General features: G+C 37.8%; 1 protein-coding gene and 1 long non-coding RNA gene across 6 annotated transcripts in view; one reads left to right on the forward strand and one right to left on the reverse strand.

Annotated features, from left to right (window-relative positions):
* Window positions 1-26,834, forward strand: part of dacha (dachshund a) — a 395,958-nt gene that overhangs the window by 289,237 nt on the left and 79,887 nt on the right. For 3 of the 4 annotated variants that reach the window (XM_043704519.2, XM_087992132.1, XM_087992133.1), the window contains exons 4-5: window positions 11,266-11,438; window positions 21,219-21,429. In XM_043704519.2, the coding sequence (XP_043560454.1) occupies window positions 11,266-11,438; window positions 21,219-21,429 (384 nt within the window). The remainder of the gene's footprint in view (window positions 1-11,265; window positions 11,439-21,218; window positions 21,430-26,834) is intronic. The other variant, XM_087992131.1, reaches the window with a different exon arrangement.
* LOC148148811 (uncharacterized) overlaps window positions 1-26,834 on the reverse strand; it is a 59,560-nt gene that overhangs the window by 6,780 nt on the left and 25,946 nt on the right. For both annotated transcript variants that reach the window (XR_015758671.1, XR_015758670.1), the window contains exon 2: window positions 2,179-2,285. This is a non-coding gene — a long non-coding RNA (uncharacterized LOC148148811). The remainder of the gene's footprint in view (window positions 1-2,178; window positions 2,286-26,834) is intronic.

Genomic DNA, 26,834 nt, shown 5'->3' on the forward strand with positions numbered 1-26,834 from the left:
CCTGGGGAGTGAGAGTTGACCCAGCTGGCACAGTGAGGGCAAACAGAGTTGTGCTGGTGACAGGAGAGATGGGCAACAGGACATCAAGGGTGCCTAAAGGTGAAGAATAGACAAAATAATTAAAATGATTTGCAGCTGTACTACAAAGAGACCATGGAGGTGGCTCTGCAGGTGGCCTGACGCTGCAGCTCCCACTCTGTGACCGAGGTGTGGCTCCAGGGTGAAGGGGTAAGGGTTCCTGGACCCCTTCCAATGAACTGTTGGGGTTCACCCACAGTGTAAGACCTGATCACTGGGAGAATCTGGCAGCAGCCCTGATCTGACCCAAACTAACAAAGCCAGTCACCACCAGAAGGCTACCTCATGCTGCAGAATGAGTGGATCTCTTCTGTTCCTCATCGTCCCCTGGCAGTTTCACCTGGATCAGCGATCTTCCAGATTTCCTGCTGGTCCAACCTGCAGATGTCATAAGGTCCAGGTGGATTAGCTTTCTTGTTGCACCTCGTTTTAGGTGGAGACCCAAATCAGTGAGTCATAGAGCTGAAACAAAGGGATGAGAAGCCTTTTCTAGGCTTTCTCTCATGCATTCATTAGTAATGTTGGGTCTCTAGCATCTTCACCAGGTAGTGCTGGAGGGTGGTACAGTGGAGTAGATGGAGATATTTCAGCAAAAGGGCAAGCTCCCCACTCCTTGTCTGGGGTTGTGAGGGGGTTGGGGTGGTGGGGCGGGAAGCAAGGAACCAGCAGCAGACCCTGCTATCTTGGTAGGATAGGAATCAGGCCAGGACAATGAGCCAGTAGACACCCCCAATGCTCTACCTACCTGTCTTGCTATTATCCTGCCTGAGTTGAGACACATTATTGAACTGAACTCAATCTGCCCAGTGTTGTACCTGGTTTGGGAAGGTTCAGTTATGACATTGGAGCAGAAAATACTCCATGTAACAATGAGCACATCTTCTACTCTTCTCCCATCCCCCTCCACCACATGGAGACAAAAATGTAAGCCTGTTATTTCCAAATAATTCTTTGTTTTGTTTAGAATGAGCAAAGCTCTCCATCCTCTGGAATGCAATGGAGTTAAGAATGGGATTAAGCACTATTGTGGAATTCCTGTAAAATTTCTTTTAACATTTCCCATTCTGGATTAATCTCATTGCAATGGTGCCAGCATAGAGTCATGGAGTCAAACAGTATAGAAATATGCTCAGTGTGTGCTGCAGGATCAACATCTCATGTTCTGAATCTGAACTGTCTTAAGTCACACCTGATTCTAATGTCTAATGGGAGATACCTCTACTCCTTTGTATTTTCAACCCTTGTACATTTCTCACAGTGTGCAGTGTGCAAAGCACAGACATTACAAAATCCCACCAATCCCAACTCCTCCTTAATTATCCAGCTGGCACAACTTTGAGCTCCAGTTTAGTTGGAAATGGGAAGTAACGAATCATAAATCTGTAGGGATAACAAGACTATTGTCAACGGATTCTGAACCCTTGATATTGATCCACCAGGCACTGATTACATTGATAATTAGGACCAAGTCTGAACTAGTTGATTGTCAGTCCAGTATCTAGCTGTTAAGCATCAAATACAACTGCGGGAAACTAAACCTGTAGGTGAGAATCCCAGGGTGCAAACAGTCAACTGTTCTAAATGCCCTAACCTTTTGAAAAAGAAAACCTGTTTTAGAGATTATTTCAAACATAGTTAGGGATAGAAGCATCCCTAAACCCTAGCTTTTGAAAGCATGTTGACATGTTAGTTAATCTGCTATGGGTTATCCAAACGATTTAGGGAAGCCACAGGGGCCTGAGAATGATGTTTTAATTAGTAGATGCTGAATTCCAAAAGCAGGTTCCTCATTTATTTTGTAGAGCTATCTTTGACTTTTCAACAAACTTGCTTTGTGAATTTTATATTGTTTTCATAAATGAGTTGTGTGCTGCTAAGCCTGATATTCTAATCCACAAACATTGCAGTGTTGGTAAAAGTAAGCTAGTCAACATATAGGTTAGTTATTAAAACCCATTACTAGTTTGACTTTTACATACTGCAAAAATCTTTGACAAGTAGTGGGACTAGATTAGGTTGGGGTATTTGGTCGGCATGGACGAGTTGGACCGAAGGGTTTATTTCCATGTTGTACATCTCTATGACTCCATAAGTACTTACCCATAAGTAAAACAAATTGGCCTGCTGCTTGAGTTCAGTGTATTTCATAAATGTTTCTGAGGACAGGATCAACTGTGGTGAAGTGTTTTGCTTCCAATTTTCTTTTCCTAGGAAAAGACACAAATGAAGCATGAAGTTATTTTGCTGTTAGTGCAAACTGAGACTGTGAGAATGAGTCTGAGAGGTGATCTCATGCCACTTGGTTTAGTGCACTTATAAACCACTTTAGGTTCTAAAACTAGAGTTTGATCAAACTTTCATGACAGTGCACAGTGAAGTGCATTTCATAGCAATTCGTTGTATAGACACTCCACAAAGTAAATGGATCGGTGTGTTGTTATTCAGTACTTTTAAAGAATGACTGAACTGTTCTTTTGTCATGGTGTATGTCACATTTTGTTTTTATTTCAATTTGAAAGAAAGTAAGTATCTCTCAACATGAAAGATTTTTTTATTGATCTTGTTGCTGGCCATAATATTGGCAAGCATCTTGAGTATCTAGACTGACTTAGAAGCTTTGAACTCAATATTTAGGTTTTAAATCAAGATTCTTTTCTTTTATAATATGTAATGTTTGGCCTTATCCAAGGAACAAAGTCCAATATACTAAAAAAAATAGTACTCTGAGGAACATAATTTTAAATCAGATTGTTTTATATTAGTGGTTTCCCAGGATAGAGAATTCAATGCTGGTTTTATTGAATCAGAGTAGGTACAACTAGCAAAATTTCAGGACTTTAACACCACAAAAGGTGACAAGGCAGGTTTGGGCAGGAGACGAATCCGACCAACCTGGATTATTTCCATCCAGAAAGTCTGACAGTTCCAGCATTGAAACATTGAATAGTTTTCTATTCCAGGGATTTTGCTTCCTTTGTTCTACCTCGAAGTCCTTTTCAAGTAGTAATCATGCTCTGTTTGAAAAATAACGGACATTACCACTAAATTTACCTGTTATGAAGAATTTCTCTCCTTATTTAACTTATTCAACTTCAGTTAAACTTTATGTATACTTGAGAGTGAAAAGCTCAAGGGAAACATCAATACAATTAATGATTACACTATAGTCCCAATCTGTCATAAATTTGACTTAGTTTCAAATTTAGGCCAAGTGTTAACTTACAATGAAAGACATCCCATTGTTTCTTTAAGGTCAGAAGGTTATAATTAAAACACCACTACAAATATCTCTCTGCAAGCATCCAGTGAATTATGGATGTCAAGGTGACAGCATATTTGCCTCAGGTATTTACCAAAGCCATTAGTGTTGCTGTAGGCATTCTCTATCTATTAAGAATGTTCCCTTATGTAATAGTCAGAACTCTACAGAGGAGAAATTTAATTCATATTATCATCAAAAATAATCAGTCTTCAAATCTGTAATGAAAAACACCACCTGCTTGTTTACCCACAGATCTCTATCTGCATAATGAGCAATCTCATGCACATTGATTTTAAGATTTCTCTATTACCAATTTAATGTGTTCTCATTTTAAATATGACACACCAGTATGCAATAAAAATATTAATTTCCAACATGACTACTCCACTGAGCATCACCAGTACATTCAGTTTAAACAATTGAATGGATATATTATTCTAACAATACTTAAATAATTGGAAGCCAAAGGTTGCAAAAAAAATCAAATTTGAATTGATGCATCTTACAAATTGTATTGCTTTGTAGGACACATTTTTTTTATTCTGTATATTTATAAATCTAGACTATTATAAAGATTTGAAAAATAGGAAGAATTCTGAATATTAAACTAGATATTGATATGTACTATATCCAATATTTAGTATGTAATAATGTCATTTAAAATATTTCATTGAGATCTCCAGGGTTCTTTTGGATACTTTATTATTTACCATTGCTGGTTTTTTGTAAACTGTAAATATTTTCTCATTCTAAATTAATTGGAGAATTTATAAAATTGACACTAAATATGATTGGGATGAGACCCCAAAGAAATTCAGTTTATGACCCACTTCTTTAACTTTGCTTAACCTTTCAGGAAGCTAATAAAAACCACTCTCCTCCTGTGATAGTCTATATGGAGAGAATGGTTGTTATTGAAGTGCAGAGCATATTGGTACCCTTAGAGCACAGTACCAATACACTGGCTCCAAGACGGTGGCCTGTGTCAAATAATGATAGTATCCTGTTAAATGATTTGAGTTAAATCAGAAAACTTGCATTTCACAGGCCATTGAATAAAGCTAACAACAGTAGTTGTTGAAAATGTGTCTTAAAAGGAAAAACACAAGCATAATGAAGATGATATTACTGAATTTTGTCTAAAGTAATAGACAGATCGTGTATTGGTGGTGTTACATGAACACTAATAGATTACCAGGAACACATTACTAGAGTAGGCTCGTGCTCATCTTAGCTTCAAAAAAAGCATGGCTTTTTTTTAAAATGCAACTGATTTACACATAGAACCAGCTTCCAAAGTACCTTTTTTTAATTCTATGACAGATCTTGAAACATTTTAATAGGCAAGCACCAATAAAATCACTGTAAAATCTTATCCAAAGTATAATTTTGTCAAACAATGAACTATCACTTTAACAAGTTAAATAATCATTTGAGACCTGAATTCTCATGTTGCAAATAAATTGAACAAAAGCTAACTGAAAATTCAGGCGCGTGATTAAACTAATTTGAAGTATACTTGTTATAGATCTCATGTTGCCAATTTGAACAGCAAGTATTAAAGTCATTACTGTTAAAATGTAACACCAATAGTGGATGATAGCCACAGCTAATCTAACAAAGCATAGTTCCATGTAATGTATCATCTTATGTACTGTTTCATATCTACCTAATTTTAACTGGTATTCATGAATTCAATTGCTCAGTGAGGTGTCAAGTTTTCTCAGGTGGTGTTTAATTTTGATCCAATTGTTCACCTTCTTGAGGTAAAAGTTCATCTTCATGGGGTAAGGAAAAAGTAAGTTACCTACTACCACAAGGTCAAAACACATAGTCAGCTATGCCATACTGTCTGATTATACAATCTTGCAGACATTCACCTGCTTAGACCACTAAGGTCTAATGATGTATGTGTGTGCATGTGCTATATTTGTGTGAATAGTGGCTTTGGAAGGATGCCAAAATAATTTATCTCTGTAGAAAATAACTGATAATAGATTAAAGGGTGCAAAAAATAAACTTTAAATTTCAGAAAGCCATCAGATAGTATGATCACTCATCAGTAACACATTTCACAAACCATATCCCCAAACCTTTCAGGAGTGGAAAGATTGGGACAAAAATTGGAACAGAAACCGAAATAACACAGTTTATAATTTTCCTGCACCTTACAGCAGAATGTCTAAATTGATTATATATTAAGGACAAATCCATAATATTAAGTGACATTATGGTGCTCTGTTCACGTCATATGTTAAGCATGACTATCAATCAGAAAATACTCTTTGTATCTAACCCTTGAGCAAGAATAACAATATCAAACTCACGAGGAATTCCCTGGCCTGCAGGGATGGGAGGATTTATAGCCAGTCATGAACACAGGGATCCTCATTCTTAGTAGCAATTAGTTTAACACCCATGGGTCTCCTTGGGAACTCCAAACAACTCATCACATCATCAGTACAATCTGGTACATTAAACCACTATTTGATGCCTATTTGTAAACACTCTAATTATAGGGAAATGACTTGCATACAAGTGCAATTTAACATTGTGATTTATATGTGCCAAATATCCATGTGTGACATCTGTATGTGTAGTGGTACTGATGTGGGAAAGGGGGTTGAATTTGCTTGCTTCTGGTATTTGAGAATGTAGTCATAAATTATAGGGGAGTTATTTAAATACTACTGACTATTATCGATTAAGCACCAAACAAAGATATACAGGAAGACAGTTTGCATTGCTTCAATAGTTACTTCCACTATGCTTTTGTTGGAATATGGTTAAGCAGGGAATGGACTGAAATAAATTTAACTATGTAAAGAGAGGACAAAGGTTCTACCCATGAATTCCACAAGAGATTAATGCAGGCTTGCAAAAAAAATGCACCTGCACAGAACAAATTGAATAGTTAAGAAGAATGGAGCTATGCAAAGTTATATATCTTAACATGTTAGCCTTGACTTCAACAGCTACTGATTTGGCAATGATTGCGTTATATTTCAAGCTTTTCCCTCAACATTTATCTCAGTGACCTTCCAATTGCAATGTTATTCATGGATGAGCTCGTATTTACTGCCAGAACTGAACGCCAAGATGACAGAGCTGACAATCATCCATAATTAAATGGTTGAGACAGTTGCATTGAAGTCTGACTAAGTGTTCGCATGTCATCTGCTTTATGTACACCTGTTAAGACCAGTACATGCAGCTGAATTGACACCTGAAAAGTCCTCCCCTTCAACTCCTGATCAAATTCCAGCTATACTCGCCTGGTCTTGTCCCATATACAGAATTTCCTTCTTTAGCATGGGGTTCTGGTGTGGTCAGATTGGGAGCCAGCAGAATTTGAGATGGAATCTGGATCTACTAGATTTGTGTCTTGTTCAGCCTTGTGGCTGTTTTTCATTGATGAATAATGCAGTGCAAGCTCTCTCTATCTGCTGTCTAATAACACTTGAGATTTTAGGTTACTCCAAGAACCCCACTAGATAATATTTTCAACTGGGTCATGAGTACCCATATCCTGAGATTTCCTTTGAGCTATTTACTTCTCTGACTAAATGTTGACCTTGATTGCTATAACAACTCTGCAAAAAAAGCTCGTGCCATTTAAATGAATGCCGAGGGATGTCTGTGGAAATTGTAGGTGTGGTTCTGGATTACGTGTAGGCCTTGAAACAAGAACTGAAGTGTAGTGGACTTCTGTGAGATCATCTTTCGATTTTTGATTAGATTAGATTAGATTACTTACAGTGTGGAAACAGGCCCTTCGGCCCAACAAGTCCACACCGACCCACCGAAGTGCAACCCACCCAGACCCATTCCCCTACGTTTACCCCTTCACCTAACACTACAGGCAATTTAGCTTGGCCAATTCACCTAATCTGCACATTTTTGGACTGTGGGAGGAAATCTACCAGCTTTGGATCAGAATTAGAGAAGGATGATTGATATGGCCTATGGCTCCCTCTCCAGGAGTAGCAGGATGCCGCTGAGAAATTTCAATTGCTTGGGAGTCTCAGTTATGAGAGTACATAAGTGGGCTGCCTGCTTCCACTAACTGAATAACCATGTCCTTGTCACCAGGAACAGAGCCATGGAGTGGAGGCTCCATTCTGTGCAGTGATGCTTTAGGGATTTCTGAACTTTGCAATCCAGGCCTCCATTTTGATATCAAAGGAAGATCGTCTCCATTTAAGTTTCAATTATTTGAAAATGGAGTCAAAATTCTTTTTAAAAATTTCGATTTTTATATGGACTGTAACTTACCAACCTATAAAGTCTTGACATTTTCAATAATTAAGCTTGTGCACCAGAAATCAGTTGTTTTTATATTATGTTGTTTCAGCGATAACTGGACTTACGCAAAGTATGGCATTGAACATGGAATATGATTTAGCTGGGAGTGTATTTTACCAGAAATGCTCGCTACTTACGGGCACACAGTCCAATTTTCCCCTCCATGGCGGTGGGGAGAGACATGGTGAGAAAAGCAGATAATTGGGTGAGTTTGCTCTGGAGAGAAGCTTCGGCCCTTCTCACCACCTTGATGCTGGGTGAGAAGGTCAGTTGTATATTTCTTGACTCAGTTGGGAAACCAAGACAACTTGCCTGCTGACACTTTGCAGACAGTAGGAAACCAAGGCTTTGGGGTGGGGATGGTCAGTGGTCAGCCTCTGAGAATAAACAGCTGAAAATGTGTTGCTGGAAAAGCGCAGCAGGTCAGGCAGCATCCAGGGAACAGGAGAATCGACGTTTCGGGCATAAGCCCTTCCTCAGGAATTCCTGAGGAAGGGTTTATGCCCGAAACGTCGATTCTCCTGTTCCCTGGATGCTGCCTGACCTGCTGCGCTTTTCCAGTAACACATTTTCAGCTCTGATCTCCAGCATCTGCAGACCTCACTTTCTCCTCTGAGAATAAACACTCCAGTCTCCCACATTGTGAGAAGAAAGAAGATAAATACCTTTCCAACACTGGAGTAGGCTAGTAACTTCAAATAGAAACTAGAAGTTTCTAGGTTTGTTAGAAGACCCAGGTCGACAGTGTCAAGACCTGTGTTAAGGTGAGGTACTTGCCTCACATGCCCATCAGCTGTAACAAGCTGATTAGTACGAGATCCAATGAGCTATTTCACTGGGAGTGGTGCCATGTTATTCACCACTTAACACACACCTACACTTAGGGGAAAAAGGAGATTGTGCCTGTATTCATAGACACATACTGTATATAAAAGAAAACCTGTACATAATTCTATTTTATATATGTGATACAAAAATTAAGATCTAAACCAATAACAAATAAAAAATAACATGGTAGCTTTGAATTCAAATATAGAGATGGAAACATGCTGGGAGGCTATTTAAAATGTATAGGCTACTTATCCATTCAAAAATTGACCATTTTAATCTTATAGGTTTCTGCACATTGATGTTCTAGCTATTGGAAGCCAGCAAGACAACATAATTTTTTACAAACCAAGATGTTATTCTATCTAAAGGACCTATGTTAAATACTGATATCTTTTTGAATAAAGATTATCACTGCTGCCAAATCATGTCCTACTATCACTCTCATTTCAACTTTGCCATCATGAGTGACATACTTGGTTTATTCGATAGCAACAGAAGCTGATTCTCCTTGATATACAGTTTCAAGTAAAAGAAGAATGAAGTTTTATCAAAATGCACAACACATGATGCTGTGTACACAAAACAGTTATGCTCAAATTTGCTGAAGGAACTTGTGGAAGTCAACTCTCATGTGACCATTCAAAACTTTGTAATTTGCTTTGAAGATTTGTTCTACTGGAATACAGTAATATATAGACTTATGATTAGAAGTGATAATGGATTAAATCAACAATACCTCTTGATTAGAACACCATCTGCAAATCTGGTGCTAGAGTATTTAGTTGCAATGCAAAATATTTTAAAAAGATATTAAATAATGAAAATTACGGCATTTTCTGATTATGTTCCTGTTAGTTGTCTTGGCACAATTTTCTAGTAGGAAGTAATTGAACTTCTGTTTGCTGATAGTTACCTCTGATGTTAAAGTAACTAACTAGTTCTGTGGAGGCTCCAAAGTTGCCTTTACTAGATGAATTGCCTGCTTCCTCTGATCACCAGTGACTGCTGGTTAATGTGAAAAGAACCCAGTCATGATAGATTCCAAAGGCAAAGTTCAACCTTTTATATCTAGCTTCAGGACCATTATTTCCTCAACTTTTCGCATGCATTAGATAATCCCCTAATAGTGCAGAAGGTCTGATTCTACGTCCAACTTACACCAACTGTTCCCTTATCTAATTTAGGTTATTTTTCAAAATTCAGTGTACATGTTACTGTCTGCCCCACATTAGAAATAGCCTATTTAGTAGCATTGTTAATGGCATGCGTTATCCATCAGATGTAGTTCTATATTTTTAGTGTTGTACGAATTAAATATAACCTGCCATTGAAAGAAACCATATTTATTCTCTTTATAAATGTTCAAAAATGTGCACCAGAAAAATCAGAAAGATGGCCATCATAGAGTAATTAACAGCTTTCATAGAATACATTTATCAATAAACATTGTGTTGAGAATGGGGTAAAGATACTCACAAACACGTTTCTCTAAATGGCCACAATGTAATGGCTACATTGTTTAAGAAAACATTAAAATGTTAAATGTATATTGTATGAAGTAACTTATACTAACTTTACAAGTTAAACTCAGCACTATGCTAAAGAATTAAAAGAGAAGCATGTGTACTAAGGAGGAGATCCCAAAATTTCATTACTTTTTAAAACAAAAATCATTCGTGGAACGTGGATGGCCGAAGCATGGCCAGCATTTATTGACTATATACAGCAGTTAAGAGTCAGCCACATTACTGTGGGATGGAGTTACATGTAGCCCACACTGGGTAAGGGGGCGGGGGTGGGGGAAGAGGGTGGAAGGGTGGCAGTTCTCCTTCTTAAGACGACATTAGTGAGCCGGTTGAGATTTTATGACAATCAACAATGATTATGTGGCCACCATTAGTCTGATTCACACTCCTGCTGAAGTTCCTATGAAAGTCCTGCCTTCTCAATCTTACTTCTCATCTGAAGCATGGTGACTCTTAGGTTAAACCTACCACCAGTCATTTGTTTCTAATGAGAGAACAGCCCTTTGGGGTCCTCTGGGACTCTGACAAGCTGCCTTTCCATTAGACCAAATTTTTAATCACAAATTTTTATTGATTTCAAATTTCCCCGTCTACCATTGAGAGATTTGAAACCATGCTCTGAGAATATTAATCTGGTGTTTGAGATTTTTAGTGGCATTATTACTATGCCACCACCTCTCTAAAATTATTATTGCTCATATCAGCCTTGGTACAAGACAGGTTGCTACCCATTCAGTCATAATTATTATTTATATGAAATTCTCTTGCTGACATTTCTTTACGCCTTCAATTATAATATTAGCAAAGTTTTTCCTGATCTGATGCATTTACTCTTAGGTTCTCTGGTGAACTCTTTACAGAAAATGGTTATTCATTGGAGATCAGATAAGTAATATTAAAGCTATGGCAAGAAAAAAATTAATATAGGCCTCGTGGGTGAGTTCAATACCTGCTAAAGGGTTAGTTCGGTATTAAGATATCATCGAGTCCTTCATTACTGAGATGCTGGTTTGAAGTTAACCAAACAAAAGAAGTGCCCACAGGTACAATGCTACAACTGTGGAACATTAAAATCTGTACTAACATTGCTGTCAGATACTCGAGGGTTCTTACATATACTTGTCACAATAATCACAAAATGTTCATCAGAATGATAATGATGGCTCACTTTAACAAAAAAAATAGGAAATGAATACAGGTCACATTCAAGCAGAAAATAAAGACATTAATACATATAATCTTCTTTTTCTCCCTATATGAAAGGACTAGAGTTGCCATTCATGATGATGCCCCACCCCCTCATCCCTGTCAGCCTACCTCCTGCATCGGTTACCATGGCAATGAGCCAGATGAGTCACCTCAGCACCATAGCTAACATGGCAGTGGCAGCCCAAATGCACAGTCCCCTTTCCCGAGCAGGAGCTTCTGTTATTAAGGTAAGACTGAAACCAATGTTATCTCTGTGTAGAAATAGCTAGTAATCAGGATTATGTTTTTGCCTCTAATCAATAATTTTTTAAAAAGCTGATGAACGGTTTTATTTATCCAAAGGTTATTCCACATCCAAATGTGGCCTGACTTATTAATTGAGAATGATGGGAGTGAAAAGCCTTAATTCTTGAGGTTAAGTTGCAAAATAAGAAAATGCATCACAAAGCAATTGTACAGTACTTTGACTTGAAATTTTCAGTGTGTAAACTTGACTTTAGTCAGGGTACAAATAACTGAACACACACACACAGCTTGATATATAAAAACAACTGTTGGGCCTTTCCATAAGCCAAGATCAACATTCATATTTCAGTTTCCTTATCTATATTGAATCAGTACTGTATATCACATGATGCATATTTTTAAGATGTTAAGTCCTTGTTTTAATCTCATCAGTGGTGGGTATGCGGTGGGTAGGTTAGGATGGATAGTGTTAGATATGCTTCAAATGGCTGATAGCTTTTTTTAAAAAAGAACTTTATTCTTTTTTTATTTCAACTACAACTTCCACTTCACCACAATCTACTTTGGAATCCTTACTTCCCTACAACTTGTTCTTTTTACCATTTAATATATCTTTCCGAACTGAGAGTGGGTGTTGACACATCTATCCTTGCTGTTCTGTAACTGACCTACAAGGAGGTACACAAGAGCTGTGTGGGCATCCTTGCCCTGCAATTTCCTCCTCTTGGATGCACAACCATTCTGTGACAAAGTCACCTGCAAACTTGACTATCATTCTGCAAAGATAAAAAACCTAGAGGAATTCTTTCAGCATAAAAATGTAATCTCTACCCACATGTATGTTTTGAAATAGAAGAACATTTTCCTAGGAATCTTCAGTTCAGTGAGTAATTATACCGTCCCTTTCAAGCAGTGCCCTGCACTATTCTGAGAAAAGTAGTATGTTGGTTGCCTGCTCATGACTTAATGTGCCTCCTTGTTATAATGCAGAAGTTCGCATTTTTGCAGTGATCTAAGAAGTTGGAGTAGCAAAGTGATGAATGCATAACAGTACCTAACAAGTACTGGGATGTTCCAGCTGCTTCAACTTAATTTCAGCCCTGAAAACACTATCTGAAGAATCAACATGCAATTATTTGCATGGTTGCTTCAAGATATATGCCAAACACCTACTATAAATCTTTAGAATACTCCCAAGGAGAGAAAATTAGTTAAATTTCAAAGTGTTGTTCACAGGTGCATACATTTTTTTAAAAAAAGAATATCAATAATATATTTCATAATGCAAATATTCTCCTCTGATTTTAAACTGTTTTCTTAGTCAAGTAACTGCATTAAAGGAAAGTTAATGAACTGAAATTTACTGAAAAATAATGATGAATGCAATTATTAATGCATAAATCAACTAAAGACAAAGATGAAGAGGATAAACCATGTAAATTATGAATTGCCATAAGTTAGTGAATGATTGCATCACTCTGCTATTAGCATTATGAAATTGGCATCTTTCCCTTGAATTTCCTCAGAGTTTCATAATGTTTCTGCATCTATGCATTAATTTTCCATTAAACTTGTCACTTAAATGCAACTCTTATAATTGGCGTCGTAAGTACCTTTTTAATTTTGAAATAACTTAATTACTTCATATCAGCCTCTCTGGTCTAGAAAGTGAACAACTAAAAAAATGTGAACTTTCATTCTTTTCTGCAGTAACTTGTCATTGGAGATTTTGCATGTCAAAATTTTAATTATTCTTTTTCACTATCTGTGTTCCTCTTTCTGCTCTCTTAAAATCTTTTCTCCACTTCTCAACCCAATTTGACATTGAATTCACACAATCAAATGCACACTCCTTCACTGTCTATTTGTTAATTACTAGATTACTGGCTATTCAACAAAGCCCCAAGTGTCCTGTAACCTTTCGCATTCCATTATCAACATGTGTTCTCAACAATGTACAAGACATTTTTGAGCTGAAGGGTTCTGGGAAAGGTGTTGCCAGTCATGCAACAATGTAAGATGCCCCATACCAGCAAATGGTGGGGCAATATCGTTTCCCAACCTTAGAGTTATGGTGATAAGTTTCATTTTAGTTTAGAAATTTTGAAGCAATAACCAAACTTTCCCTTGACAATTTAGTTTTCTAAATGTGCTTCTGTGTTACTTGTCCATTAAGAGTAAAAGCAAGAATTTACAAACTGACAGCTAGTTATTGAATTGTGGAATTCTAAAGGTTCATAATCACTGCAGTTCATAGTATTGTGTCAATCTGAGCAGAGTTTGAACTTTTAATTTTTTGCATCTTACGGTTTGTGACCAAAGTTAATTTTCTTACACACAGAGTAATGCAGTTATGCCATCTTATTGACATCTTATACATGTTTTGTGGTAGTGATAGGTCAATAATCTACAGTAGCTTTTTCCTCCAAAGAATTGTTTGGATATTATGCATGGGCATTGAAGTTTGTCTTTGGCTACATTGCAAACACTGGAAATACGTAGGCCTAAACCTTTTAATGATGGAGAGACTGTCCATTGGGGTGAAAATACTGATGTGGCCAAAAAATTGGAAGCCCCACTCATGACTCAGGCATGTAGCATTTTTGGTAGTGATGGGAATAGAGGGAAGACCTGCTTTGCAAATGCACATTTTGCTGAGGCAGCTGTACAAATCAGCAGATGTCTCTACTGTTGGTACTCTGTATGTACAAGACACAAAATACATAGATTACACCTGATAGAAGCACTTGTAAACTTTTTGATTTTGCTTGGAAATTCAGGGTACCTTTTTTGGAGAGATAAGGTACCACTGTGGATTTGCTCATGGGATACTTTTGAGGGAGACCAAGTGCCCAATGGAATTGTTAAAAGCAAGCATGAAAATATATATAAACTAATTTGGAACAGTGATTCTCAAGAAGACCAGTCATTAAAAAAACTATCAAAAATGTCAAAACATTTTAAGCTCTTGTGTTTTTTTAAAAATAAAGTCTTGGAGTGTTTAAAGAAAAAACTTTTGCTAGTTCACTTTGTAAATTGACATAAACTGGAAGCTTTTCTGAATTAGAGCTACATGACTGATTTCCCAATTAACATTCTAACTGTAAGGTGCCTGCTATTTCAGTTTGATTGACAACTCCAAGTGCTAATAAACTCTTAGAAGTGGAATTTCACATTTTATTGCTTCTTGTTATAAAGTGTTTTACACTTTGAATGAAATTAAGAAGTGGAAGTAAGTTAAATGTAGTCATTTTTTTTAATACATACTGAACAGTTCAATAGATACTTAGAGCTTTATTTAATTTAATTTTAGTATGGATCCCAAAATTTGCTCATGGCTCAGATTGTGTGAATTAATATAGAGGTAAGGGTAGAGGGTAAGGGTTGGGGTGCATACGTAAGCACTAGTTTGGGAGAGGTTTGTGAGGCATTATAATGTGTCATGGAGTTCAGTAAGGGGCATAGGTTAGAGGGAGGGTATGCTGAGTTAATGAGGGGCTTAGAGCTTATGCAATGCTATGTATGGGGCATGGGGAGTGAAGTGTATTAACAATTTAAAATGTTATGTACAGCATGGAGATAGCCTTCTACTGGAATTTTCTGGTTCGAGTCTTAAAGACTGTTCCATCCCAAAATAAAAATCTCAACTTCTGGGTCACTTCCTGCTGGTTTGGGTTTGCAGATTCAAGAAATGCAACTCCACCCTCCGAGCACAGGAGTGAAAATTTAACCTATAGTTTCTCCTTGTAAAGCAATGGGTTAACACCTCCACTAAATTAAGAGTAATTGATAGCAATCACAAAGTAATATTTACAGAGTAATTGACAGGCTATAGCATTTAACAGTTTTCAATGAAAAAAAAAGGGAAATAGTTCCTTTTCTAAAAAAAAAGTATGGATACAACATGGAGATCAAATCACAGCATTCAAAACATTTTACAGTTCAGAAAATATTTCCTACCAAGACAGGAAGTAATGGCTCAAGCCTTTAGAGTATAGCATCATTGCTAGAAGCAAAAATCATAATGTCATCACCTTAACCTTTATAAACCTGTCACAACTTGTATGAGTTGTTTTCATAGTTGGACGCAAAAATAAAATCACTGCTTTCTGCAATGGAATGTGACCTTTTTATCGACAATCATAATTAGTGGTGAGCTGCCCTTTACCCATGACAATGCTAATACTGGAATCGCAACCTTTACATTGTGAGGATTCCTACTGGGAGAAATGATTACCATTTTCTTTAGTCAGGCAATCATTTCCTTCTGATGAGATGTTAAATTAAAGCTCAGTCTTGCTGTTCTGTTGGACAATAAAGCTATATTTCATTTCATATAGGCAGTTTTCCAATGTTCTCAGCCAATCATTTTTCTTTCATATCATAAAATTAAATTCATCAGTCTATTAGCTATCTCACGGTTTTGTTTTTGTAGGGCAATAACAGCATTTATTTTAGAATCCGAGAGTCCCTACAGTGTGGAAGCAGGCCATTTGGCCCATCAGGTCCACATGGTCCCTCCGAAGAGTGTCCCACCCAAACACATCCCTTGCCCTGTGCCTGCAAGTCTGCATTTCCCATGGCTAATTCACGTAGCTTGCACATCTCTGGACATTATGGGCAATTTAGCATGGCCAATCCGCCAAACCTGCACATCTTTGCGTGGGTTTCCTCCCACAGTACAGACACAGGGAGAATGTGCAAACTCCACACAAGCAGTCACCCAAAGCTGGAACTGCTGACACTGTGAGGCAGCAGTGCTAACCACTCAGCCACCATACAGCCCATTTAAAGACTGCTAAAGCCCAAAAATAATTGACCATGTGAAGTGCATTCTTGATAATTGTGATTCACCACGTAATAATAAATATTCCATCAGCAATGCCTACACAATATAAATCAAAACAGTATTCTTTTTTTCAGCTGTCCTAACCAGAGAAAATGATTTGGTATAAACACATTCAACATTGTTTCCTTTCAGTATGGTAAGATAGTTTCAATTGCTCACACATGTATGATTACTTTCATCATTAAACTCTCATTGCTGGATTTAATGTCATACCATTAGTCACTTGATTTATTTAGCAAATGATATAGTTACTTATCAGATTTAAAACAGACTTTCACAGGATAGTAGTTACCTAATGAGGCGCTGCTTGTAGGGCTTGAGTAACAGAATGCATGTCGACTCATTAGCTCACTGACTGATAATAGGTTTGTTTAGTTCTATCTTAAATGTAATTCCTAAATTACTCATGCCTTACAATAAATAACATTGCATTAAAATAGTTACCTAGTCTCAAATTTAAATGTTTCTCAGGGGCCTTAATTAACTTCCAGTCATTCTCAGGATGTAGACATGGCTGACTAGATCATCGCTCATCCATGATTACCCTTGAGGTGACAGTGAGCTGCTCTGTTGCAGTCCATGTGATGTAGGGACACCCACAGTGTAGTGGAGAATGGAGTTACAGGACTATTTGGTCCGACAGTGGTGTTGATTTTCTTGAAAGTAGTTGGAACTGCACTCCTTCAGGCAGATCTGGAGTATTTCATCACTCTCCTGGCTTGTATTTTGTAGACAGAGGACAGGCTTGGAGAAGTCAGGAGGGGAGTATCTCTCACTGCAGAACTCCAAATCTCTGACCTGCTGTTGTAGCCACAGTATTTAGATGACTAGTCTGATTTAGTTTTCTGGTAAACTCCAGGAATTTGATGGGAGTTCAGAGATGGTAATGCCATTGAATGTCAAGGTGTGTTGCTTAGATTCTCTTTTGTTGAAGATGGTCATTGTCTGGCATTTGTGGGGTACAAATGTTTATTGCCAATCTTGGCTATTGTCTAGGTCATGGTTTGGGCGTAGAGTTCTTCAGTATGAGAAGTCGTGAATGCTGCTGAACATGGTGAAATCATGGCCCTTGTGATGGTGGAAAGATTATTTCATGATGCAGAGTCCCACTTCAGTACTGCTAGGAATAGATTTTTTAAAAGTTTATTCCTGTAATTTCTCAATTTTGTCAATCTTTCATACTCTGAAGGCACCTGGTTAGGGTGTTATCCTGTCCAAAAGACTTTACTCATGACTGACCCTCACTGTATATAAACTGAAATGACAATAACTATACACAGCAGAGTTTCATTCTCTCCTGACATGAAGGGGATTACTGTAATCAGGAGCAGATCCCTGGGCACCATTTCCCCTTCTAACCAAGAGCTGCTGAAGTCCATTTGCAGCTCCCTAACATTGGCAGCTCAGCACTAGACCAAGGCGAAAACCAATCCTGGATTCTCAGAAGTAATTATTCCTGACTTAACCAACAAGCCATTGGAGTTGTAGGTATAGATTGGTGTCATCTTGGCTCAGTTGACAGCACTTTCACCATTTAATGATTTTGGATTTGAACTGGGTGCCAAAATTTGAGGTGTAAAATTTAGGCTGAATCTCCAGAATCTGGAGCTGGACAGTTTGAGGCTCTGCCTCCTGTGTTGACTCAGCTCGGTTTTTGAAATCATAAACATGACAAATCAATCTCCCTGGTCAATCATTTCACTGTTGTTCAATGGTTTTACATGAATGAAAACACTTGCCTTTAAGTCATTGCATTTTAAGGCATTTGTAGCAGACATAAGAAGTCACTAAATAAATTCAAATCTTTTGTTTTAAGTCCAGGATAGATTTGGATCTGGATTCAGAAATAGCTGCAATCCACTTTGGAGACACTACTATTTCACTTAGTGTTTTTTGAAAGTGAAGTAGGTGGACAAATAAGAATGCCACTCTGAAGTAGTAAGCAGTCACCATAGTGCATGAGCAAGTAAGGTCTTATGCTGGAGTGAAGAAGATAAATTTAAAAGAGAGGTAAAAGCCTTAATTACCTAAAGCAATATGTTAAATAATAAAATCTATGCATTCTTCTTTGGGTTATGCTAAGAAATTTAGTGCGCTCCCTCTTCCAAAATATGTACATATGTGGGACTCTCAGGGATTAGCACCTGCTCACTGGCCAGTTTAATAAAATACTACTATTCATGAATGTAATTTATTTTAAACCCTTTCAGAGTATTTGTGCCAAATAGCCAGTCAGCTCAGCCTGCTAAACACAGCGTTATTACCTGTGAGGGTCAATAAGGTCATAATGGAAATGCACGACCTCACCCCCTTTGTTGACTATGCAAAGCCTGCAAAAACTTCTTCACTGAACACTATGTGATAAATGAAGCGTACAATGAACATATATGGGATATGTTTGATATTATACAGTTGGGATTTGTTTTCAGTGCTGCATGACCCAAAATTAATTTCTACATTTCCTGAGTGTGCTGCTGAGAGCAGGTGATCTCAGATAGCTCTGGGGAAATTCCAGTTTCCTTGGACTAAACACTTTAAAAATATATTCAGTTCTCATTGAAACAAACTCTGACACGTCAAGCGAAGCACTATTTAAAAAACTAAAACATCGCAAAATTAATGAAAAGATGCATTTTTAACACTTATGCAGCATCTTCCTCTCTAAAAATTCTTTTTATTCTTTTAAATACAAAATTTAAAGACTAGTCTCATCAGGGGAAGACCAACAAACCCACCACACCCCCAAACGTAACATTAAAGCTTGTTATTTAGCAGACAGCCTGTTCCTACCTTTTGCATCCTGCTTTAACCTTCCTCATCTCTCTTATGAACAGTATTTCTTTCTTCCAGTCTCTAACTATATTGTACTAAACAGGCTGTCGTCCTCCCTATCAAACCAAATTAGTCACAGTTTTCTACTCTTTCTCAGGGCGCTAGAACAGCTGCATTCCTTCCCCTACTTCTATTTCTGCTCTGTGGTCTTCATATTTATTAAATGTAGGATTGAAGCCAACTGATCTCATCTTTCAAATTTACCTCATATTCAATTTTTAAGAATTACGTTGTGTTATATCCCATTGTGATAGCGATAGATTATTGGTGGAGGTAGAATAAACTGGAAAGCCAGTCCTTGCTTCCTGATTTTGTTTAGTTCATTCTGTCTGTTAGCTTCCACTGGTTTGTCAGAAGTACAAAATGACCAATTAGAAACATTTCCGAGTGAATCTGTCAATTCAGTCATACCTCACAGCAACTGCTGAAGGAAAGTTATCTAGTTTTCTTCAATTTTAAACTGAGTTTTTAATTGCAGAAAACAGCCATCTACTGCTAGAGAGAACAAATGCACATCCTTCTGTCTCTTTCTCTCTGTGTATCTGTGTCTCTGTAACTTGTGTCCAGGTCAAACCTGCTCAGTTTTAGCTGAAAACCAATAAGCTTCACCTGTAAACAAACACCTTGGCTCTAAGTGCACATTGCATGAATCCATAGCCATAAAAAGACAGGAGTTCACAATAGTTATTGAATTCCTTGTTGTGAAATTATGCAGGCATTCTGATAAAGCCTTGTTTTTGTAAACAGTTCTTTCAAACGTTTACACTTGTTTTATTCTGACTAACATAGCCATTCTATATTTTCATTTCAAACTTAAAGTGCCCCTTTTGTGACTTTCCTTAATAATGTTATCCATTTTGGAGGTGAAACTCACTTGAACATCATTGGTTGGTTATTGGCTAGGAACTGGACTGAAAGATCCAGCTACTGAAAACCTATGATATTGTCATAAATATTTGACTTATCTGATCTGCTGTGGATGGTGCCTGATTATGAACCTTAGCTGCAGCGTTTTAAGGCTTTTTTTTAGTTGCATCCATAATGGAGCTTACTTATCAGATCATTTTTGAAAACCCTGTTCTCAAAAGTACCTTTGTACTTAATAGACCTGTTTCTGCTGCAATACGAAACCATTGTTTTATAGTAATCTGCAATTTGTTCTTTTTTTGTAAAATAAGAATTCATTTTCTGTGAAACATTCATGTAATGACTTTCATGTTACATAACTATGAAACCCATGCTACAGCAATGCATTCTGAGATACCTCTGTCACATTCATTTTGTTCCAGCTTTTTGCTGTTGCCTCTTTCTGTCCTTCAGCCATTTGAGCGGAAAGTTGGATACATAGGGACTTGACTGTGTATGTCTGTGTATTGAGTAGGCATTGCTAGTCTCTGGGCAGAGTTTCTATGTTGAAATTCAGCCCATCTTTTCTATCAAAAGCTGCATCTAGCAAGTTCTCTCGAGCTGCTGAAGACGCTGGATGTTTGACACCTCCAGACTGATATTCACTTAAGTCAACAGGAACACTCAAATCACTATTCGACTAGTGTTACTTGATCAACTTTCATATAACTAACAGAAACATTATGTTAGACTTAAAGCGTGTGCATCATATCGGCATCCAGTCTACACAGACTAGAATGTATTGAAAATGGAAATCATTTACAATGTGAAGCAAACACGTTGTGTGAAGCATAGTGTCAGAAAGAATGTTATGTTCTATGCACTATAAAATTGGACCAGTAGGTTGTTTAGCCAATTTTATTTGAAGTAAATTATTATTCAATACAGATCTTTCATAATCATTTAGGCAAACTGGTGCAGAAAGATTCATTTTCTGTTTGGAATGGAAATATAATCGATACATAACTTTGAATATAAATTCACAGAAACCACCCAGGTGATGAGTTAAATAAGAACATAATATTTTGTGAATATTGATATGAATGGAAGTGTGTTGAAAGTGCTATATGTGTAACTTCAGTGTTTTCCACAGTCTCATCAGTAATAACAATATATTTAAGTATGTACAAACCTGAATGAATAATGAAAATTAACCTTGTATTTCGGAATGTAGGGAATGCCACTACAAGCCAGTAAAGGTTACACTCATCTACTTGGACAACCTCTTGAATTTTTGTTCTGCCACCAGGAGCGGGTTCATAATAGCCCATCCCCAGCACCATCCCTTGAAGACAGTCACCGACCTGGAAGTCACCCTTCTTCACATCAGAGCAGCAGTGTGTCTAGCTCACCATCCCAACATGACATTGCCTCTGACAGAATATGTAAGCAAGTTCTTGTTGTTGAGCTCTCTGAACTATTGCACAGCCCAAATATTCCAGCCCTTGTTTATGTGAGTTAATTATTTCTGAAATTTATAGACTGTTTAACCCATTAGTGATTTAATGCATATTTCAAGGCTTTAATTATCACCTTATTTTAAGATAGAATAATGATGTCAACAATTCAGTAGTTACTTTTGTTGGGGGTTTACATGCTGGCATGAATCAGAATTTTAAAAGAAGTTGCTATTTCAGTTTAGCCCCAAGACCAATTATCTTGAAGTTACCATAAATCATATCATAATCCAGTTAAATACTAGGAAATGGCAAGTCATTAGAAAATTGGTAAATAAATGTAGCCATGCTTGTACGAATATATAGAAGAATTCCAAATACATATCAATGCATGCAGGTAGATTTTCCAAGATAATTGCCAGTGTGTCCCACAACACATGTGTAATTGGGGTTATTTGTAAAAAACAAAGTCTCCCAAAGGAAATTGGAAATGAATTTGTAAAAGCATTTGACAAACACTGCAATCTAAGAGGTTTTACAAATTTTTCCACCAGTGGAGAGAGGTACTGGAAATACATTGAGAAATTTCTGCATGTAATAAGCAAGATTAAATTCTGATTGTGTATAGGCTTTTCACTAATATATTTGCAATATTCCTCCTTTAACAAAGTATGCATGTAACTGTTATTACTAGTTTTTTTGCAAAGAGCTTCAAGTTTTAATATAAAGTCCTTTCAGATGCTGTCACTTTTTATATGAATAATGACATTCTGTACTCAAAACTAGGTTAAAAAATGCAACTGCTGTAACTATTGAACACTTAAACTTTGATATGTCATATTATTTGGAAATTAATGTCAAAACCCATTGAATATTTATATTAGATATGTACAGAGTTTGTCTGCATAAATATTTGTTTCAAAGTTTTCCCACATCAAAATTTCTATGACCATAGCCGTAATTGGTTCTTTTCTGTAACCTCGTCATTGTGAAAAGTATTCTGGCCCTTGGGTTTTCAGAAAGTTCTCAAAACACTTCTAGATTTTTTTTTCATAAGTTTATCTTTTTTTCTTTGTTAATGACTGCCATTTCTAGAGGTCAGAATAAATGTGAATAGGCATATGCTGCAATAACATCATTAAATGTATAAATTCAAATGACCGGATGCTTTTATTAAAGTTCTTATTGAAGATTTCAGCTTCTCCAAAATATTGGGATATGAACAATATTTTTGACAGTGCCAAATTCTCAAGTGTGTTTTGATAGCTTTTCACAGTTTTCAGTTGCTGGTTTTCTTGTTAACTTTTTTTTTTAAAAAAGGACCAATTTCAGAGGTTAAGCTTATATTTAGGACATGGTGAGGTTTGAATAGGGTGTTGATGCATGAATCACAACATCTTTTTTTGGGTTTTTTTTTGTTTTATGACACACTTCCAAAAATGTATTAAACAGGATGAAATTCAAAATTACTTACAACAAGAGTAGAACAACTGGCCAGAAAGGGATAGATACCAATCCAAGGTCAGAGAAATAGGGAGAAAAGATTTTTCTTCTTAAACTTAATGTTAGTACAGAGTAAAACCAAATCAAATTCTCGCGTGTACTACTGAAGGCTGGATAGGACAATACATCCAAGGTACAGATTTTAATTTCTCCTACAGAGAAATAAATTGCAGTCAATGGCAAGAAGGATAAATGGAAAGAAAGGCAGTTTCTTATTTACTTGATTTATTTGGAAAATACAATCTGATTTATGAAAGGAAGTTGTCTCCGAGAACCTAGAAAGACAGGAAACAAATTCAAGTGTTTGAGGCTTTTCGCCTCCACTACATGAGTTGGAAGGGGTTAGTGGGAAAGATTAGGAGCTCAAAAGGTGAGATAAGTGGCGTTGAATCTTGAGGGAGAAGGATACTGACATTTAACAGACATTTCAAAGAGGAAGAGGTAATGATAAGGATGAGTCGGGGTTTAGCAAGCAGTGCAGGGGGTAATAAATACACATTTGATGTTGGGAGAGATGGGGGAATGGAAGAATTCATCATATTTCATAATCCTATACAAAGGTCGCTTGTAGCAATTGGTGGATAATTGTTCATCTTGGTGCAGCAGTCCCATTTTATGTCTGAATCAAAGTTACAAGCTGCAAAACCCACTCCACAGACTCGAATGCGTAATCTAGATTGCCATTTCTTATACAGTTCTGAGAAGGAAAGTGTAATGGTTGCACATCCTATCTTTGATATTTTATACAGAAGTAGTCATAAAAAAAATGACACAATTTATTCCAGCAGTTTTCAATGGAGTGACCAGGATGCAGGGAAAACTTGTTCCAGTAAGTCCTGCTATATTCTGTGAACACCCAATCTTGCTGTTGCAACACTGCGAAAAACAACTTGCAATTTGCAGGAACAGACATCTGCAGGGTGTGATTGTTTTGAAAATCCACATCTAGCTCACAAACTAAGAATTCAGAATATTGATCCTGTTCTTTAAAAGCCTTGTTCTTGTGATGGTATTTTAAAATTTTTCTTCTTTGCGCTTTCATGCAATGTGGGCATCATTGGCAAAGCCAGCATTTGTTACTCAGCCCTAATTGCCCTTGAACTGAGTAGCTTACTACACTATTTCAGATGGCAAGATCCACATGTAGGAAAGATTTCCTTCCCTATTGGGCTATTAGTGAACCATCTAAGTTTTTACAGCGATAAGTATTAGCTGTCATAGGCACCATTAGTTAGACTTGCTTTCCATTACAGATAAATTAATTGAATTTAAATTCTAGCAGTCTAGATAGCCAGTCCAGTGCCATTACCACTTTGCCACAATCTGCCCTTTTTTTAAAAAATGAATGCCTAATTAGAAAGGAGGCAGGCTTGGCTTTCAGGCCGAGTGACATTAAATGTCTACGGAAGATAGGAGCTGCCTGCCTCCTGTCAGCAACAAAGGCAAGTAGCTAGCACACATCAGCCTCTGGCAACTTATGGGCGGCACGGTGGCACAGTGGTTAGCACTGCTGCCTCGCAGCACCAGAGACCCGGGTTCAATTCCCGCCTCAGGCGACTGACTGTGTGGAGTTTGCACGTTCTCCCCGTGTCTGCGTGGGTTTCCTCCGGGTGCTCCGGTTTCCTCCCACAGTCCAAAGATGTGCAGGTCAGGTGAATTGGCCATGCTAAATTGCCCGTAGTGTTAGGTAAGGGGTAAATGTAGGGGTATTGGGTGGGTTACGCTTCGGCGGGTCGGTGTGGACTTGTTGGGCCGAAGGGCCTGTTTCCACACTGTAAAGTAATCTAATCTAATCTAAACTCTCGGAGGTAGCTCAGCAGAAAACAAGGGATTGGATTTCGGGACAGTGACCATTCCAACAAAAAAGAAATGGTACTGAGTTGTACCAGTGCTCATTGGTTCCTCAAATCTCAGTTTTCCATGCATTCTGTTGAACATTCTAATGTACCAGTGATAAACTCAGCAGCTGGGCATAAACATGCACCAGACTGCTCAGGGGTTTGCCGAAATCCAAACTGCATTCAAGACTGAAGATGCTCTGTAACAAGTTTCTTAACAAGAGTCTAGTGGGCTGATGATTGATAGTGAACTAGATTGTTTCCAATGCCTGCCTGCCAACCCTACCTTTCCCACCCACACCGACCCTTGAAGAAAACTCTAATCCCAATTTGAGATTCTGAGGTGACCTGTGAGACAGTGATTTTGAAATTGCACCTACATTGGGTTCTAACCTTGCAAGCATTTGAAAATCTACCTCCTCGAATCTTTTTTGCTAATTGTGTAAGGTCTGGGAAGTTGCATGATCAGAAGGTTCAAGATAGGTGCAGTCCTGCAATAGAAACATTGTACAGGCATTTGTAATGTGGTTGGAGATCAGTGTACCTTTAAAAGACATGATCGTGATATCATCACTGCATGTTTACATGTGACCTGAAGGTATAAAAAGACCATAAGACATAGGAGTGGAAGTAAGGCCATTCGGCCCATCGAGTCCACTCCGCCATTCAATCATGGCTGATGCGCATTTCAGCTCCACTTACCAACGTTCTCCCCGTAGCCCTTAATTCCTCTAGACAACAAGAATCTATCAATCTCGGCCTTGAAGACATTTAGCGTCCCGGCTTCCACTGCACTCCGTGGCAATGAATTCCACAGGCCCACCACTCTCTGGCTGAAGAAATGTCTCCGCATTTCTGTTCTGAAATGACCCCCTCTAATTCTAAGGCTGTGTTCACGGGTCCTAGTCTCCTCGTCTAACGGAAACAATTTCCTAGCATCCACCTTTTCCAAGTCATGTATTATTTTGTACGTCTCTATTAAGTCTCCCCTTAATCTTCTAAACTCCAACGAATACAATCCCAGTATCCTCAGCCGTTCCTCATATGTTAGACCTGTCATTCCAGGGATCACCCGTGTGAATCTCCGCTGGACACGTTCCAGTGCCAGTATGTCCTTCCTGAGGTGTGGGGACCAAAACTGGACACAGTACTCCAAATGGGGCCTAACCAGAGCTTTATAAAGTCTTAGTAGTACATCTCTGCTTTTATATTCCAACCCTCTTGAGATAAGAGACAACATTGCATTTGCTTTCTTAATCAAAAGGCGTCATACTGCATCTTACTCCACAATCACTTGAAGCATGGCACACTACAAGAGCAGAGTCAAAAGTGCAGCAGGTCAGGCCACATCCAAGGAGCAGGAAAGTTGACGTTTCAGGCTCAAGACCTTATTCAGGAATGTTTGGGGGGTGGGGTGAGGAGGAGAAAGGAGGCCAAGAGATAAATAGGAGGGTTGGGGTGGGAGGGGAAGGTATCTGGGAAGGCAATAGGTAGATGCAGGTGGACGGTAATTGTAATAGGTCAGAGGGAAGGGTGGAGCAGACAGGTGGGAAGGACGATAGACAGGTTGGACAATTCAAGAGGGCGGTGCAGTTCTATGTAACATAATAGCTGAATACCAGCCCAGACACTTAGTGCCTGCAAAATGTAATAGCATTAATACAAATCTATTGAATTCTTCCTATTATAAGAAACTAGGCATTGATATTGTAAGAGCGATAACATAAGCATTACTTCATCAAGTAAATTACCCTGATGGAGGCAACAAAGCCACAATTTCAAAATCTGAAATGCGACACTATAAGCAAGTTACTAAAATCTTAAATTCATGATGTAATATCTGTTCTGCTGAAAGTCTTAAGCCCAGTAAATACATGATTAATGCATTGGGTTGAATTTAGCATGCCCCTGCTAGGTGTATTTTCTGTGGGAAAGCATTTAAATCAGGCCGAGTGGCCAGCCTACAGCCTTCCATTTCTGCTCCTGAGTGGAGCTCCAGAAATATAGGTGGTGTGCTGGTGCTAATAAAGCAGTCCACCCACTATTTTTAAA

The sequence above is a fragment of the Chiloscyllium plagiosum genome, unplaced genomic scaffold (genome assembly GCF_037043375.1).
Source record: "Chiloscyllium plagiosum isolate Xiang-an unplaced genomic scaffold, Cpla_swu_hap1 HiC_scaffold_11, whole genome shotgun sequence".
Classification (NCBI taxonomy): Eukaryota; Metazoa; Chordata; class Chondrichthyes; order Orectolobiformes; family Hemiscylliidae; genus Chiloscyllium; species Chiloscyllium plagiosum.